Raw genomic sequence first — 19,056 nt, 5'->3', positions numbered from 1 at the left:
CCTGTGGAGCATGTTTTAATCTGTTTTTAGCTGAAATCCTGCTGTTCCACCCTGCTGGCCTGCAGAAGTCTTCATCACAAAGCTTCACCTCTCTCTAACCTCACCCATCTCCACCCTTCAACTTTACTCCATTCTTCCATCTCCTAAAAATTCAGTTCTTTATTGTCCATTAGTCAGAAAAGGCTCTCTCGCTTTTTTTAATTGCATGCCGTCTTTCCCCTTCAGCAGCTCTTCCTCGCTTCTTTCTTTTATTTCCTAACTTCCTCTCCCCTGTTTCTCATTACATACCATCTTCCCCCCCTTTGGCAGCTTAAAGCCCCTTTTTCTCTCTCTGTATTGCTCCCCCTCTTTCCACTCACTCTTTAAGACTCTCTCTCTTCCGTTCTCTTTAATTAACTCAGGTAATAAATGGCAGTCTAAATCACCTGGTCTTAATACGATTGGTTCAAACAATTAGGCTGCGACGGACTCCAGGCCTCGTTGCATCTCAAATGTAAATAGCAGCGCCTGTCTTGTCTGAGCTGCCCATCAGATGAACGTGATCAGAATAGATGACTCTCCTCCGTACGAACACCCAGCACATGTTTATTTATATCACCGTGTCATGCAGAAACCTCACACACAAGCTTTCATCTCATGTTGTCTTGTGTTCTCGTCACAGTAATTGACAGCCAGCAGCACTGTCCCAGAGATTGTTTCATGACGCTATAGGTGCTAAGCTAAGCTGTGAGACGTTTTGTAGGGTGACAAAAAGCTGTGGGTGGAGAACAATCTGATTTTCTTGATCCTGGTAAAGTTGACGATTTCAGACATGTATGTTTTCTGCAGATATGTTTTTCTGTTTGTGTGTTGTACGTCTGCTGATAACCAGTATGATATGTGTGTGTGTGTGTGTGGCTGTGGGTGAGAGAGATGCTTCAGGGGTTATTTTGAACATCGCTGGCTGCTGCTTCAGTCCCCGGTGTGTATCTTTGGATAAATAAAGCCGTATTTTTCCATCTATATTTCATTGCATTTCAAAATAAACTGTAGGGGAGATGAACAAGATGCGAAACGACAACAACTTCTGATGTTTTCTCTCTTTTTTCTTTCCATCTCTGCGTCCTCGGCCTCTCCATCTGTCTCCCATTATCTTGAATCCTCTCTGCTCCTCGTTCTAACGCTCTCTTAATTCATCCCCAACTATATCACGTGTTTAGTTTTGTCTTTTCAACATTTCCTGCGCCATTTCTTTTCATCGTCCCTTTCTTTCTCCTTTCCTTAATGGCATCTCTCATTTGACAGTAATTCTCCTCGTGTATTTAGATAGATCTGTTCATCAGCCATTCTGCCGTCTACACCTTTCAGATTCCTTTGATTTGTCTTCATTTTCTTAGATTGTCTCAATCCACTTCTCCCATTTGTCTCATTATTTTCTTGATAAATTGTTTGGGCTATTCCATCACAATTTCCTAAAACTCACTGTGACATCTTCAAATGTCTAATTTTGTCCAACAAAAAACTAAATATACTCCACTAGTATACTATACTACTACATATTAACTCATTTATTGAGGCATTTGTTTATTTTGGCCGCTTCAGTCCTCCATAGAGAGACGCTGGAGCCAGATGATACTATAACAGCAGCTGCACTTCAGCAGGACAAGGACTTGAACCTTTGTAAGTCTTAAGATTGATGCTGCACACTCTCTCTCTGATTGCACTCGCTATTTAATCCCTCGATCACAGTTTTCCTACTTCTGTTTTATAATCTCTCCTTTTCCAATCTCATTATCTTTATATAGCACCTCCTCTTTCCTCATCTCTTTCCATCTTTCTCATCCTCGCGACTCTCTCTTTAAACCCTTCTCCTCACTCTCTCTTCCATCCGGCCTTGTCATCTTATTCCCCTTCATCTCTCGCACTCTTTCCTCATTTCACATATGCATTTTTTAATCCTTTCAGCAACCCATCTACCACTCGCTCAATCTCTGTCCACTCCTCCTCACATATTAGTTCCGTTTGGTTTTCTTCCATAAGGATCACAAAGATTTAGATACCAGCTGCCTGCATTTAATGTCTCAGCAAACGACATGTTCTTAAACAACTACAAGACACTCCAGTTTTCCACAGCCAGAACCATTTTTGGTGCAGTTCGGCCCACATGGAGCCACGCTAAAATCCTCAAATTGAATTTAGATCTTTTTCTTTCCATCTCTCTTTAACCCATTAACATACAGTCTTCCCCTCAAGAGGCTTTTCCGTTATTCCAGACGTCACTGTTGTATATATACAGTATATTCTCCACCAGTTTGTTCCAGCTCTTCATTGAAGCTATATAGAAGAATTAATTCACCAATGTATCACCATTTTTTTTTTTACAATTTAGCAATTGATTTACAATGCCAGTATCGATATATTTGCTTCATTTGAGTCTATACGGAGATACAAGGAAGTTACTGCTTTTATTGTTGTAGTCTGAGTAATGTGACGTCATATCTCAGACTTGGTATCCGTCAACCAAAACAAACCGCAGCCGGCAGCAGCCGAAACTAGAAACCACAAAGCAGCGGAGGGTCTGCGTGGATACGACCTGCACCTTCACATGTTAAATCCAAACTGGTAAACACTACACATACAGTAAAGTATGGAAACACTTTGGGTTTCACACATTGCCAGGAAAAGCAGAGCTAGACATCATGGCTAAAGCTGCATGCTAACTCTGTCATGGACAGGAAACGTTATTGTATCGTAACGTGCGGTCAAACCGGCCGTCACTCTCCTCTCCGTGATCAAATCGGCCGACGCTACAACTGTAGAGCACCCATATACTGATATTTATGTTAAATGCTTTCAAACGGCCCCGATGGAGCTGACCATGGATGTATAAAGAGAACGGAGCTGACGGGAGAGCTAGCGACGGACTTGGGGAAGTTAGCGGAAGTATACACGTGTGACTACGTCCGGTTTTCAAAATAAGGTGTTAACAAAGGGAACTGTATATACAAAATACATATATGGAAATAAGATTGATTGGATTATATTCACCAGAAGTATAAAACATTACATGTCTTTATTCTCAGATTTTTGGGTTGCTGGAAAAATTTAATAAATAAATCCTGACAATGACTGATATATTTGACTTAAGGATATCTCTGACTACATACATGCTGAAAATCAAACAATTTTACTTTATCAATTTAGATATTTTCCAAAGTAAAAGTCCCTAGAAGTATATGATTCAACTTTTTCCCTTGGTGTAGTTTTAAAAAAGTTAACAAAAATCATAATAAATCGCAATATCAAATCGGCACCCAAGTATCATGACAGTATTGAATCTGGAGATAGGTGTATCGTCTCAGCCCTAAACCTATATGATGTTTACACTGAGTGAAATATTAAAATACAAGAGTCCATGTTTTTTTTTTTATGGCTGCTTAATTCCATTACATGGAAATGTTCTAGATGTATGTGCATCATGTTTCATATTTCCCAAAGAAATTGAGCTTGTCTTGAGATATTTAATATTTGTGGGATCTCTTCTAAAAATTTGAAGATGTGGGTTTGAACCATGTTTGGCTGCGCAGCATGAGTTTGTAAGCAGGGAGTAGCTTGTTAGATCTCACTTTGCATCAACAAGAACTCATTTTTTTATTGATGTTATATCTCTGAAGAAGGAGAGTATTCAAACACACAACCCTCTCTCCTACAAAATAAGCATGAGCCTTTCCCAATGGAGATCAGGGTTGTCATCCTGTATCAGATCTCTGTTTTGATTAAATATTGAATTTACTGACACGTCTTGTCGCAAGCTTTAAGTCAGTGTCGACTTTATCAATATGTAGAGTTATAATCCCTTAACATTTTCATGAAATCGAACCCTGTTTTTGATACTTTATATGGTTGGCAATTTCTCAGCAAAAGGCATTAAACGTATTTACATTCTGTAATGACCTTGTACTTTTCATTGTTAGTGGCGGAGTCTGCCATACCTGTGCTGAATTCAAATCGCATTGATAAACACGAGGGATTGCTGAGCTCACAACTGCACAAACGAACAAAGAGTTTGATTAAAATGCATTAATTGTTGGCTCGTGAAAGTGCTCTAAAATTCCCCTCCACTAAGAAGCAAATAGAGCTGGACAGATGGAGGGCCAAGTGTTTGTGTCAAATTCAAGCCCCAAGGAAGAGTGTCAGGCTTTGAAGCAAATGTTCATAGTGGCCAAACGGTGGTACTACAACTTCTGTATCCGTCATGTGATGCCATTGGGCCCTGAAAACACTTTTTCCCACAGACTTAAATTGGGAAAGAGACGTCTGTAACGCGGCGGATCATTTGTTCCCAGTACGAACACTTGAATAGCCCTTATTTAAATCAGTACGTCCTAAAAGCTATAAAATGCACTAACAGCAGAATCCAGATTTATTTCCCTTCTTCTGTTCACGTGAATGAAACCCAGACCGAGGCTGGAGCGACGGCTGTGAGGCGGAGTTAAAGGAAACGCTACTGCGCCTGCTCTATGAGCCCAATGGATGCGAAAGACCGCTGGATGTGACGGGTACTTTATCACTCGGCAGTAGAGCCATTTTGGCTTCATGCATCACTGAGCAAATCTCATAGGAATGAACGAGGAGCCCGTCTCCGACGCTGTATCCAGTTCTCTTTCTATACATCCATGGTCAAATTCCCTTGAGAAACACTCACTTGTAGGTAGGTGTGTGTGTGTGTGTGTGTGTGTGTGCGTGTGTGTGTGTGTGTGTGTGTGTGTGTGTGTGTGTGTGTGTGCCTGAAAGCATATGTGCTGGTCTGAGTGTGTGTGAGGTCAGACAATCACATTGGACATATAATAAATGTCTCCGTGGCAGACAGCAGTCATGTTGTAGAGGAAGTAAAGGTCAGGCACTTCACTCAGAGCAGCTCGGGAACACCACTGGGAGCTCAGAGGTGTGCGTGTGTGTGTGTGTGTGTGTGTGTGTGTGTGTGTGTGTGTGTGTGTTTGTGTGCACGGTATCTACCTCCTCCAGTTTGAACGTGATCATGGTGAAGGCTCTGAACACACAGTCCGTCTGCCCCGTGATGGTGATGATCCTCTCTGGACAGGAGCCCTCGGAGATGTTGATCCTCGCGCTGCTCTGTGGGTCCAGACAGAGATGGAGGGGCAAGGGAGGGAAGGGATGGAGGGGCAAGGGAGGGAAGGGAGGGAGGGGAGAAATTGTGGGATTTTTTTTATTTTTTTTTGTGGGAGAGGGTAGGTGGGGGTGGGAGGTTGGGTGGGCAGGAAGTAAGGAAAGGGAGAATGGGGATGAGGGGATAATGCAAGGGATAGGAAATGAGGAGGCAAGTGGTGAGCAGAGTGGAGGTGAGTTACGAGGGAAGGAGGGGGTGGGGGGAGGGGTAAGATGGAGGTTAATGGAGAGAGGTAGGGGAGGGGAGGAACACAGGAGAGAGAAAACACATTAGTGGGGGGGAGGGGGATATGTGGGCCAAGAAAGAGAAGAGGAGGAGAACCCTTTTCGCCACACTGCTCCCCGCTCCCTAAGGGAGATTCACCTGTGATGCGGGAGGAGAGAGGGATTACGAGGAGGCTGGAAGAGGGAGGAGAGAGGGAAGGCAGGCAGATGAGAATAACAATGTAGTAAATCAAGGTTTCCAGGAAAGGAGGTGGTGGACACGGGGGGCGGGGGGGAGGAAGGAAGGAAGGAGATCAGAGGAGGAAATGAAAAGGTGGCGAGAATATTGGGGGAGATTAGGGAGAGAAAGATTAAGACGATTTTTGACGAGGAGGAGGATGGAGGAAGGAAGATGGGATTCAAGCCCAGGAAATGAGAGGAGAGGAGTGTGGGTAGAGATTTATTAAAGGAAGAGGAGGAAGGGTAGGAGGAGGAGGAGGAGCAGGACAGGAAAGTGAGAAAGGGGATTAGGAGGAGAGGAGAGAGACAAGGTGGTGCAAATATTTGAGGAGAAGGTGAAGATATAGAGAAGGTGCAGTAATAACCGTACAAGGATGGACGGAGAGGATGGGTGTCAGGAGAAAATTGAAGTGTGAGTTAGAGGAAGTAGAGATAAATAGAGACCATAGGAATCACAGCCTGGTGCTGAATATGTGGGGGAACTGGAGGTTTGACTCTACTGGTTCTTATTATTCTGTAGAAAAAGAAAACTTTTTTTTTCTGGCGTAAAGTTTCTGCATAACAATCCAAAGAATGCTCTGTTCTATTCCTGCTACTAACATACTGTAGCTTGTCCTGAGATAAAATTAAGAAGCTGACATTGCACTCTTTTTTGACTTTCCCTTAGGGCTGTCAATCGATTTAAATATTTAATCGCAATTAATCACAATTATTTTTATCTGTTTAAAATATACCTTAAAGGGAGATTTGTAAAGTATTTATAGAGTTGTTCCGATACAATACCATCACTCAATCTTTTACTCATCACTCAGAGCCAGATGAGCTCTCCATGGAGAATCAGACCCACCTCTTATCATTCGACACATCGCTTTAACCTCCCAAACAGTCAGCCCAGCGTCGCGTAACAGTAAAACCACCCAACATGGTTTTTAAAATGGTGAAGTCGGTGCTACTGTGTGTGTGTGTGTGTGTGTGTGTGTGTGTGTGTGTGTGTGTGTGTGTGTGTGTGTGTGTGTATGTGTGTGTCACTGGGTGAATCACTATCTTGCAGCAATCAGCCTTGTCTGTTTCACTTACAGCTGATCTCTTTATCACCGAACACACACTGTCCTAAGAACAAGAAGGCTGCACAGGACCCACTGTTGATATTGGGTGCATCTTTGTGTGTGTGTGTGTGTGTGTGTGTGTGTGTGTGTGTGTGTGTGTGTTACATGTATACCTGCAAATGTGCTTCTGTTGGGTCTCTTAATCGCAGCTCTCTCTCTGTGTGTATGTGTCTATTTGTCAGTTTGCATTTGAACCCATTCGCCAGAAAAAATGTTGGCATCGTACATTTCTGCAAACCACGAGATACGTTGAATGTTGACATTTCTGAAACAAAGACATGTTTCATAAATACGTTTCATATCAGCCTCGTATCACACTTGCAGAAACACACAATGCCACGTGGTTAACGTTGTGAAACGATTGGTGAGGTTTAGGCAACAAAAGTAATTGGTTAAGGTCAGAAAAAACATGGTTTGCGTTAAAATAATAATGCAACAACGTAACGTAGCAACAACGTAACGCATCAACGTAACGCATCAACGTAACGTGACAACGTAACGTGACAACGTAACGCGACAACGTAACGCAACAACGTAACAACGTAACGCATCAACGTAACGCATCAACGTAATGCCACAACGTATCAACGTTATATAACAACGTCCCATAACGTCCCCTAACAACGTAATGCAACAACGTAATGCAACAACGTAATATAACGTCACATAACAACGTAATGCAACCAATGTAAATAAATAACCACCGTTAGCGACATTGTTACGTAATGTTACGTAACAAGCGTAACAACTTTGCATAACAAGCGTAACAACATAACTAGCATTAATAAATAACAACTGCCCTTAGCAGACTTTTTTACATAACGTAACAAGTGTAACAACATTGCGTAACAACCGCCTTTAGCAGATGTTGTTACGTAACATAACAAGGATAACAACGTTGCGTGATTTGTCAATCACGCCGTTCTATGGTCTGTTATTTCTTTATAGCAGACCTTTGCTTTATATAACTGACAACAGAGTTGCTATGGACGCAGCTCTGATGTCGGACCCTGGCGGACCATTTTTGTGTCAAATTACTGATTTCTAAGTGAGTAGCCGTGCAACAAGCAGGATAATGTACAGCTATCGAGTCATTGTTGTGAAATAAACCACTCCAGGGCTTTGCGTCGGGGTTCATTTCACAACAAAGGCCGGCTCACTGTACATTATCCCTTACATATTGTATTGTACTGCTTCGTCCATTATTTTTAACCATGTTAGCCGCGTGGCTCTAGATATGACAATAAATAAACTATTCAGTGTCTATTATATAGGGAGTAGTGCATGAGTGAATGGGGGAGTAATTTCTGACACAACCTCAGTCTAGTTCAAATCTGTCTCTCTCAAGTCCCAAAATTTTACAGAAAAGCAACACTAGATCACCAGAGCATTCATTCAGATTATCTGCTCAAAATGTACGAATGTATGTTTTGTTTTTGCGAGCAAAGACATTTTAAACCTGCTCTCTGTGGTGCATGTGTGCATGAAGAAGTACATACAGAGTGTTTTATGTGTCTGTTTGTGCACTGTATACAAGTTTGTCTCTTCTAAACAACACACCTGGTGGTGCTGCTTTAGGTTTGGTGTGATTGTGTATATGCGTTTGGGTTTGTATTTCATTTTGTGAGTGTTTATTTGTGAGACTCACCCCCCCCTGTTGTCTCTCATATCATCCTCTATAGACTGCAGTCTCCTCTCATTGTTATGAAAATAGAACGAATATGCTCTCTCTGTATGTGTGTGTGTGCGTCTGTGTAATAAAGCAGTGATGGAATAATTCTCTCCCTCTCATTCGGCATTTATTATCTCAATAAAAATACATTAGCTGCCGTCTCCATCTCCTCCTCAATCTGTTTATTTCTGTCTCTCACCCGCCTCTATCTATCTATCTATCTATCTATCTATCTATCTTCCATCATCCTCCCCTGTAACTAAGTATGCCCTTCCTTCCACCTCATCACGTTCATTATTCTTCTTTTTTTTTATCTCCCTCATTATCCATCCCTCCTCCATTACCACTCTCCTCACCACTCACTCCTTCATTCATCTCTCCCTCCCTGCCTTTTATCCCCTTTATCTAATCAGTGTCATTATCATTAATTTATCGATACATCCCCCTTTCAACTGTTCATTTATCTCACTGTTTTGCAATCCTTCCATCTATCATGTCCCTCTGTCCTTTTGCTGATCCTCGTACTCAACCCCTGTGGTATCAATTACCCTCTCCAACTCTCCCTTGCTTTCTTCTCCACCTTCATCCCTCTGTTTCCCCACTTCCTTTGCTTCCTGTCTCTATTAAAAGTGCTACATTTTGAGATTGGGAGCATATCTATTGCCTCCACACAGCTCTCAACATGGCGACGGGCTGAGCTGGCAGCTCGCAGCTAACGGTGCTAACAGTGTTAACAATGAAAACAAAGGCAACACTGCTTAGGGGAACCAGAGGGTGGGTGCTACGCTTCCACAACCACCGTATGAGAGCAGTACAGAGCGGTGGTCCGGAACTAGCCAGTGTAAAAACATGTTAGAACGTGTTGCTTTTAAGTTTCATTTTCACTTTTACAAAGTAGTGGGCATATTAGGCCTCTAATGACCTACATCTATGGTGCTTATAGTGACTGATAACTCCTATTTAATGGCCTGATAGCATTCAAATCGGGTGACCTGAATGACCTCCCTTTCGTCAGTTATGCATGTAAAGAGACAGTTGATGACAGCAGAGTGATGACGGGAATCCCATTCCTCCCCCTCCAACAACAATAACTTATATCGAACTGACTGTAATGAAGCCGAAGGAAAGGAAAAGAGAAGGGTGGTAACAACTTGTGATCTCACTTGTGGTGACATATGAATATTATGATGAGCGTCTGGAGTCATTTTTGCGTTTGAGTGTGGACGGAGATACAGTATTTTGTGAAACAAAGGTCGTGTAGGGGAAAATATCAGTTTTTTAAAATCTAGGTATACGTGTAGACGGGGCCTTAGATTCCCTATATTGTTTTGCAAAGAGAAGGACTAAAGCTGAATCCCAAACAGATGGAGACATCTTCTAAACTGATTCTGTTGGGCATTCACTCGCCCCCATATGTGGGAAACTGGGTGTTCCTTATTGTAGTACTCCAAGTCTTTCCGCTCCCTGTCTCCCCCCCCCCGTCTCCCTAATGAGTGAGATGTGCAGCAGCACACTGTCTAGCTGTTGCAGCGTGGGCCTGTTGTCTCCATTACTCTTCATTTGGAGCAGAGGAAGGATGGACAGCCATGTCATTCAACTGGATTACTCTGCTCTGTTCTGCTTTATTAGGGAGTCATGCTGCCAGGGTGCATGTGTGTGTGTGTGTGTGTGTGTGTGTGAGAGGGAGAGAGAGAGAGAGAGAGAGAGAGAGAGAGAGAGAGAGAGAGATGTGTGTTAGTGAGTGAGTGGGTTTGCATGCATGTCTAGGTACGTGTGTGTGTGTAAAGCTGTTATGAAGAGCTACAACCTGACATCAATGCTTTTATTGACTCGATGAAAAGGAACTTCTTGCATGCGGCGTCCTCTCCTTGTGTGAAAGTCTGTGTGTGTGTGTGTGTCCACAATGTGGTGATTCTGTGCCTCTTCAAAAACCTGGCATTGTGCGAAAATGCAGCCTTGAAACACTGGATTTCATTGGCAGTTCATTAGGGAAAGTGAACGGTATGTGTGTGTGTGTTTGATCTGTCAGTTTGCATGCACAATGAGTGAGGGAGTGAGGGACTGAGGTAGCGGCATGGGGAATAAAGAAGAGTAATGAGAGGAAGATGTAGCTTATAAATCCAGTCTAACTGTATATCCAGTGTTGTGGTTTGTCCTTGAGAGGCAAATATGCATTTAAATATTCATGCTTCCTGCTCTGTGAGCTACTCTGTCAGACAGAAATGCCTCGGCAAAGACAATCTGTTTTCCTTTTCCTCTCCTCTACGTTTGGTCTCCCTCGCTTTCTGCTTAAATCTCTCTATAGAGGTGATACCTCGGTTAGGTTTTAATTTTTTAATAAGGTGATTATTTTATGAATGTGTCTGTCTGGGATTTTGTGTTTGATTTCGCATGTTCTGATGGAGTTTAATATTGAAGGGGATTTACAATCAGTGGCCGCTTTATCAGTTAAACCTGCACATCTGCTCGTTGATGCAAATACGACGTTGTGCAAGACATGGTGAAGGGGTTCAGTTATTGTTCAGACCAAACATCAGAATGGGGAAGAAATGTAATCTACGTGACTTTGACCGTGGAAGGATTGTTGTACAAGACGGGGTTGAGTATCTCCCAATCTGCTGAACTCCTGTGATTTTCAGTCTCCACAGTTCACAGAGAATGGTGCAAAAAACATCCAGTAAGCTGCAGTTCTGTTAATGGGAGAAGTCAGAGGAGAATAACCAGACTGATTCACGCTCACAGGAAGGCAACGAGTCACTGAAATGCCCACACGTTATGACCAGGGCTGTCAAAGTTAACGCAATAATAACGAGTTAACGCAAATGTGTTCATGTAGAGTGAAGATACTGCATCAAATTAAACTAAAAAAACCTAAGAAATCCATTGGTATCAAGCATGTCATACTAGCTGTCGGGAAGGAGGCTAAATAAAGCTCCAAACTTCCGCTTAATTTTGGCGAGGAAAAACTGGCATGGCCATTTTCAAAGGGGTCCCTTGACCTCTGACCTCAAGATATGTGAATGAAAATGGGTTCTCTGGGTACCCACGAGTCTCCCCTTTACAGACATGCCCACTTTATGATAATCACATGCAGTTTTGGGGCAAGTCATAGTCAAGTCAGCACACTGACACACTGACAGCTGTTGTTGTCTGTTGGGCTGCAGTTTGCCATGTTATGATTTGAGCATATTCTTTATGCTAAATGCAGTACCTTGTTTTGTGTTGTTATCATTTGAATAGAACAAAACAGGCTACATGTGAAAGCACCCTAAAACTTCACTAATATATTTAATATGGCATATTAAAATATTACCATACATTAATAGCATCTCTTGGTTTTTGTCTTTGTATGAAAGCACATTCATCAGTTCTCCTCCTCATCTCTGCTGGATGCTTCCCTCTCGTTCTGGAGGCCGACTGCTTCGCCTAAACTCGGCTTGATTCACGTTTCATCTTTTCGTGGCATTTCACAAGTTATCTTAAAATTCCCTTGACACATGAATGGAAACATAACTCTCTGTTTCCCCTCGCTCTCTCTCTCTCCCTCTTCTCCCTCTTCCCGCTCTCTCTCTGGAGTGTTGATTCATGTGCAGTCATCTTCAAACTATTTCTCTGAGGACACACTTTTCTAAAATAATTTCTCCCTCCAGAATGTATTTGTGGGCTATTATTTAAATTTCTTTTCCCAGGCAAGCAGGGAACTAAATTGAGTAAATTTAGGCTCATTAAAACACAGTGGAGTGTTGTTTTCTTGTTGAAACACACCGGAAGGAGTTCTGTGACCTATTTTGTGCCTGAATTTAATCTTTTCTCCTCTGCTTTATGCTTCTGCTGCACTGACACAGAAGGCCCTATTTAAACGATTTATAGCGCATTGTCTAAAGTGCACGGGAGCGTTTCCAACTCCAACGGCACATCATCTGAGCACAAAGTAAGGTGCAAGGGGCAAAGGGGTTGTATTTAGTCTCTTAATTAATCATAGGTGTGTTTTGGGCGTAACAGCAATCAAACCAATCAGAGTGTCATCTCCCATTCCCTGTAAAAGTCAGGTGCGCCTACATTGGCGCATTGCTATTTAAAAGGCGGATTCAGCAAATTGGAGAAGCAAGCCGATTTCTGCTGAGGAAACGGATCTGCTCGCGTGAGAAGTGAAAGTGTGCAAGCAGATGTATGTGGTGCTTGGCCGGTAGATCCTCTGCCTCCGCCGTCTCCCGATCCTCTGTCAACAACTCCATTTGACTGCATTGAGCAAAGGCGCCGATAACCTATTTAACCAGAGCAGGATGCGCAGGGGGCAAAATTCATTATATGATAATAAGCACTAGGCTAAATATGATAAACATGTATTGATAAATAATGAAAACTGTATTACTCTGCAATCCAACCCACAGGGGGCTCGGACCGGCGGAATTCTCCTGAGCTGCTTTACGCACGGGTGTACAGCCGGGCACTGCCGGAGAGGTGGTGCGAAACGCGTGGATCCATGAGCCTCAAAACGCCGCCGTTTAGGAGGAGAGGGCCCACAAACTTTGAAGTAGCCTACGTCTACACTTGCACACACACAGAGGGATGAGAGGAGACGCCACAGAGATAGGGCCCAGAGGCTTTCATTTTGCCTGGCTGGGGTCTCAGAAGTGCTTTTGTAACATAACAATAAGGATTTGGTGACATAACACCTCCTCCTTGTTTATCCAGTGTAATATAAAGTAGCCATTCTACAATAAATGCACACACATACACGTTATTGCTCGCATCCTTTCTTTCTCTGCATGTTTGGACAAGGATAATCTTGTCTTTACAGTAGCTCTCCTCAGTGAAACCCTACATCTCTGCTCTCTTTAAACCTATATAAAACTCTCTCCGGTATTCACGTCAGGTGTGGCATATATTAACGAGCCATTGATGTGCCTGCGTTATGTATTCACAGAGATGAACGCTGAACATTTGAAGTTATAGATCCACATGTTTAAGTATTCATATGGCTGCAGCAAGCGACCTGGTTGCAAATGGAGTGTTTTTCCAAGCGTGGAAGAGGAATTACAAGCAAACAACCTGGAACCAGTGTTCATTTGAACAACTTTATCAACATGTATATTAGTTTTAGTCAGATACAGTTCATTTGACTGACCTGTATTTGACCCATTGATCACAGGGTTGATGGTTCAACCCCCAGCTCCTGATGTACACATGTTAAATTGTCCTTGGGCAAGACACTGAACGCCACCCCCATACTGTAGCTTTGGATAAAAGCACTATATACAGTTAATGTCAGCCCTTTCTCATTCCCAGGGCGTCAAATACTGACGTTTTGTCAAGACCGTCGGCGTTTGATACCGCCGCACAAGGCACCCTTTAGAGGTGGTAAGCGACGCACCAAAGAGCGAAAGAGACACACAGGTCAGGAGTGGAGTTGGATGGGTCCAACAAACACAAGGCTTTCATCCAGGAGGCCGTTGTTCGTGTCCAGTGTAAGTTTCACTTTAACTTTACAATCAGCTATATATTCGTGTCCAGTGTTCACAACGTCAAGTCACATTTTCACTGTACAAACGTAGCACATTTTAAGCCCAAACATGTTGCTTTTTTTCCTGCACCTAATTAAGTGGTTTTGTTGCTAAGTCTTGAGGCGCTGTTAAGCACGTTTAGTGCGACGGACAAAGTTTCTGACAAAGCGTCAGTATACAACAAGTTGGGATGAGAACATGTTGTAAATGCAGTCCATTTTACCATTCACCAAACAGTTTACAGTTTAAAACGAGATTTGTCAAGTATGTAATACTCTAATCAACATGGGAGTGGACAACAATGCTTGCTTTATGCAAATGTATGTATATATTTATTACTGGAAATCAATTAACAGCACAAAACAATGGCATACATAGTCCAGAAACCCTCACAGGTACTGCATTTAGCATAAAAAATATGCTCAAATCATAACATGGCAAACTGCAGCCCAACAGGCAACAACAGCTGTCAGTATGTCAGTGTGTTAACTTGACTATGACTTGCTCCAAATTGCATGTAATTATCATAAAGTAGGCATGTCTGTAAAGGGGAGACTTGTGGGTACCCATAGAACCCATTTTCATTCACATATCTGGAGGTCAGAGGTCAAGGGACCCCTTTGAAAATGGCCATGCCAGTTTTTCCTCACCAAAATTTAGCACAAGTTTGGAGCGTTGTTTAGCCTCCTGGTTTTCAAACTGAGGCCCCTATAACTTAAAAATCGCAAGTTGCGTTAATTCGTTAAAGAAATTAGGGCATTATTGCCTAGCTGTTTTGTTGTTCGTCTAACTTTCAGTGGGATTGTGGATGAATTTGGTCGATTAATCTGTTACCTCTCTCCTTCCTTCCAAGAACCAGTTAACATTATTGTCAGAGACAATCAGCACTATCAACTTCTGACCAAAGAGATGTTTTTTGGGCGTCAGAGGATACAACGTGTGGTTCCACAGATGCATGCAGGTTGCTGATTCAGACTTTGCATTAAAAAAGTAATTTGTCCATTTGTCGAACTTTCACATTACTATGTATGTTGCAATTCTTTTCATTGGATATTTTTTGCTTTCTTTGACAAAGCAAACACTGACTGGAACGACAGCAAACGAGGAAATTCACATCAGCCACCTGGTTTCTTACTTATTCTGTCATTTAAAAGTCCTGTTTCTGTTTTTCTAGCTCTCTTCGGCTTCTCACTCTCCTTTTATCTCTCTCAACGTCCTTCTGGCTCTCTACTTCAGCCTCACTTTCTCTCTCTCTTTGTATATATATTTGCATCTCGGTTTCCTTGAAAAGACTGGAAGGCAGAGAGGACACATATTCCATAGGGAACTTCACACTCACAGCTCCAAGTCGTACCAAGCTACAATTTTACAGGCTGCTGACAGCAAAGACAGCTGAAGATGTAAACGTCAACATGGCTAACATCAAAGCAGGCGGCCAAAAATACAAAATACAACTTTAGATATTTAATTTGCATTCTAAAAATAGGTGGATATGACGGCGATCTATGAGCAGAGGGATCCATTTCTGCTTTTCTGACATGTTTTTGTGTTGTTGAAATCTGATGAAAGCACTTTTTATGTATAGTGTAATTGCAGCAGAAATAGGCACTAACAGAGTTTATAATCGTGTTGGATACAGCTGACTTTACTGCTACTATTGTGCATAAAGATTAAACGGTGCCCATGCTTCCTGTTTCTCACAGTTTCAGTATGGATTTGCACAGTATTGCACCGCTTTCTGATTCTGCTGTAATTAGCAGGACGCATGTGAGCTGCATTTGAAGGGTTGTCATGGATTAATAGGAGACAGGAGAAGACGACAGAGATGAAAGAATACGCAGGATGGGGATGGGTGGCAGGGTCTTACCTCTTCTCGTATTCTCTTCACTGTTTCCCCTTTCTGTGGAAATACAAGAAGCACAAAGCTGAGAATGTCACTCATCTCTAAACTGTTTACAAAGTGTTTCATTAAAGTAACTAACATAGTGAATACTGATGTATCTCAAGAGTACGGAGCCCTGAGGGCAGCCCAGTCACACAGCAGTTCATGAAATAGTCACGAAATTGAACGTATTGATTTGTGTACATAGACACGCATTTCAAATTTTTTTTCTGATGGTCAGCACAAAATCAATTTGTATATAATCCATGTAATTGTGATTTTCGCCTGTACTAAAATGGTGTATTTGATTACCTCTGCCTATTGGGGTCCCTAAACAGTCTTGAATTACATAAATTAGATATCACTGTAAAGCTGAGACTCTTCTGGATCTAATGAGCCCAACTGTATTTATGTGTGATGATGTTAGTCCCAATAGTAGCCAATTCATTGCAGTGAGACAATTTTTTTAATTTGACCTCCCTGTATAAAATAACCTGTGGTGACCTCTAGGATAATCACAGCCTCATGAAACTTTAGAGCCACAAACTAAAGACCGAGAGCATTCAGAGGATGGATGGCTTTCATAGGTATATAGACAATAAGGCGGTTTCGGAGCAGTTTCCAGAACAGAAGTGCTCGCCATCTAATCACAAAGAAATACAATTCTAACAGAAATCTCCAAATGTCCACAGTTTTCAATGCCAAATCACAGCATGGCTTTTTCCCCAGTGTTCCTCAAGGTCTTGGTGTCTTAATGTGGTATGTTGGAGGGATTATTGATAATTTGTATCAATTCTCTTGTGGTAAAAAATGGTTAAATTTAGCACCAAATCTGAGTCACAAATGGTATCAACCCCAAAATTGATATAAGTGAGCATGGGAATGGCCATCCTATACTATCATACTACTACATACTACTACATATACTATCATAATGTTCTAAGCCCTTATGCACTTTCACAATTTATTTTAATTAATTTCTATTTATGATTTATGACTAGAACAACTTGACACACAATGCTGAGCTGCAGCTCAAATTAATCTTCACCACTTCTATGTGACATCTACTGTTGACCTGCTATCTCTCCCTAAATACCCCCTGTACCCCCCTAAAAAAGACAAAAACGGGTCTATGAAAAAAAGGTGTAGAGCGGAAAGGTTAAACCCAAACCACGATCTTTTCCCAAGTAGTTTTCTTGCCTAAACCTAATCAACTAGTTTCCTGTGAAGACCGAAGTCTTTGTATATATCCCACAAAATCAATGCATATTTAATCCATGTAATCCTGAACCAGAAAGTATAAAGAGTGACAGTGTAGGGAGGAGGTCAGGGTGAAAAGACACAGGACTTTCGCCCAGGAGACCGATGTTAATGTCCAGTGTGAAACCACAAGTCAAAGTTGATTTATTTGTCACGTAACTTCCGTACTTAGGTTACGCCCTTTCCGTAGTTACTTTAACCCAAACCACGACCTTTCCCTAAACCTAGTTAGTACTAAGAGTAGTTTTATTGCCTAAACCTAACCAGGTTGTTTTCTGTGACGACAGAAGTTTATTTTGAAAAGACTGTATGCACGTAACGACGGGAAAATTACACGAGTTGCTGGACAGTTGTAGAACACATGAAAAACGAGGAATAACTTCTTGTAAGATATTCTAACAGTTCGAACAGTTGTATGAGGATACGTTGGTTTACTAAACAAGAAGAAATATATCAGGAAAAGTGTTTCCTGCGATAGATAAAAAGCAATTATGTATTACGTTATGTCTAATATTATCTCAGTTTGACTCCTGTCCCTATCGCATGAGCCTGTTTAAGCCAGATAAGACAGCTTTAGTGAGCATCAGTTCTGCTCCGCCGCCCGGCAGCCTTGTTTAATACTAGAAGAAACCCCGGAGAGCAGCTCCTGGTGTGCGACTACAGACTGACACCACCCAACTAGAACTGTAACGCAGCGATGTAATTTTCACGCCATCTTAATGTCAGAGACTGCGAGCTAATAGACCACACACTGTAAGTGATGAGGAGGGGGACATCTAAATGTATGCTGAGGGAAATCAGCCTCAATCACGGGTTAGTGAATGCGTTGCGAGGGCAATGGTCATTATCACACTTCAGTTGGCGGTGATATATTTGGAAAAAATCCTACAGGGGTTTATTTAACACGCGTCCACAGTGAAATTGACTCGCATCCCTGGAGAGCAGCTCCTTTTCAGTAAGTAGAGATTAGAATGACATGGCCTGACTGGAAATTTTACACACTATTAATTCATATGTCATGGCAACTTCATTTTGTTGTAGCAGGATTACATTGAACGTTATCTTGAGCGGCATGCCAATTTTAGAACACCACAGACTGGAGATGGGGAGGATTTTTAAACACATAGTTCATAGATGGGGAGGATTTTCTCATATCAGTGTTGCTGTGAAATTATTCCATGTTTTCTAATGCTGCTCAAAAAATGAAACTGAATAAAAACTACTTTAAATAGGCAATAATTTGCACTGTGCGTTAATTTGTTCCAATGTAAAAGACATAATATTATACCGGGAAATCCCTTTTGGTAGAACGGTCTTTTTAATTGTCTGATATTCCAACAAGGTCTCATGGCAGTTCGTGAAATAGAAATTGAATCTATTTGATTTGTGTACATAGACACAAATTTCCTTTTTTTTGTGACGCTCGGCATGACTTTCAACAACATTTTTCGTGCAATTTCCTACTTATGTACAGCAACGCGTGATGCACGTGTCAATTTCCGCCCCAGTCTTTTCAAAATAAAACTACTTAGTTAGGTTTAGGAAAAGATCGACTTGGTTTGGCTTTGGGGCTGGGACAATACAACTATCTCCCGTTTCGATGCTATCACGATACATTGGTGCCAAATCGATATGTATTGCGATTTTTAAGTATTGCGATTCGATATTGCGATTTTTTTTGCGAATTTTGTTAACTTTTTTAACACTAAACCATGGGAAAAAGTTGAATCATACATTTCTAGGGACTTTTAATTTGGAAAATATCTAAATTAATACAGTCAGAATGTTTTATTTCCAGCATGTATGTAGTCACAAATGTCCTGAAGTCAAATAGTATATATCAGTCATCGTCAGGCATTATTTAATAATCCTTTTCCCTCAAAAATTAGTGGTATTTTCTTTTTAATTTATAAGGTACATGTAATGTTTTATATTTAAAATTGATAATAAAAATTGATTTCAAAATAGTAAAAAAAAAAATCGTGATACATAGGTGAATCAATTTTTTTTCCCACTCCTATT

The 19,056-nt window shown here is 41.6% G+C and overlaps 1 protein-coding gene across 2 annotated transcripts in view; it reads right to left on the bottom strand.

Annotated features, from left to right (window-relative positions):
- The window catches only part of pcbp4 (poly(rC) binding protein 4), a 164,759-nt gene that overhangs the window by 58,253 nt on the left and 87,450 nt on the right, over nucleotides 1-19,056 (bottom strand). For both annotated transcript variants that reach the window (XM_074637026.1, XM_074637027.1), the window contains exons 5-6: nucleotides 15,760-15,792; nucleotides 4,996-5,112 (exon numbers count right to left, since the gene is read on the bottom strand). In XM_074637026.1, the coding sequence (XP_074493127.1) occupies nucleotides 4,996-5,112; nucleotides 15,760-15,792 (150 nt within the window). The remainder of the gene's footprint in view (nucleotides 1-4,995; nucleotides 5,113-15,759; nucleotides 15,793-19,056) is intronic.

This window comes from Sebastes fasciatus, chromosome 1 (assembly GCF_043250625.1).
Source record: "Sebastes fasciatus isolate fSebFas1 chromosome 1, fSebFas1.pri, whole genome shotgun sequence".
NCBI classification, from domain to species: Eukaryota; Metazoa; Chordata; class Actinopteri; order Perciformes; family Sebastidae; genus Sebastes; species Sebastes fasciatus.
The sequence above is the reverse complement of the archived record's forward strand: the minus strand, read 5'-3'. Positions and strand labels throughout refer to the sequence as shown.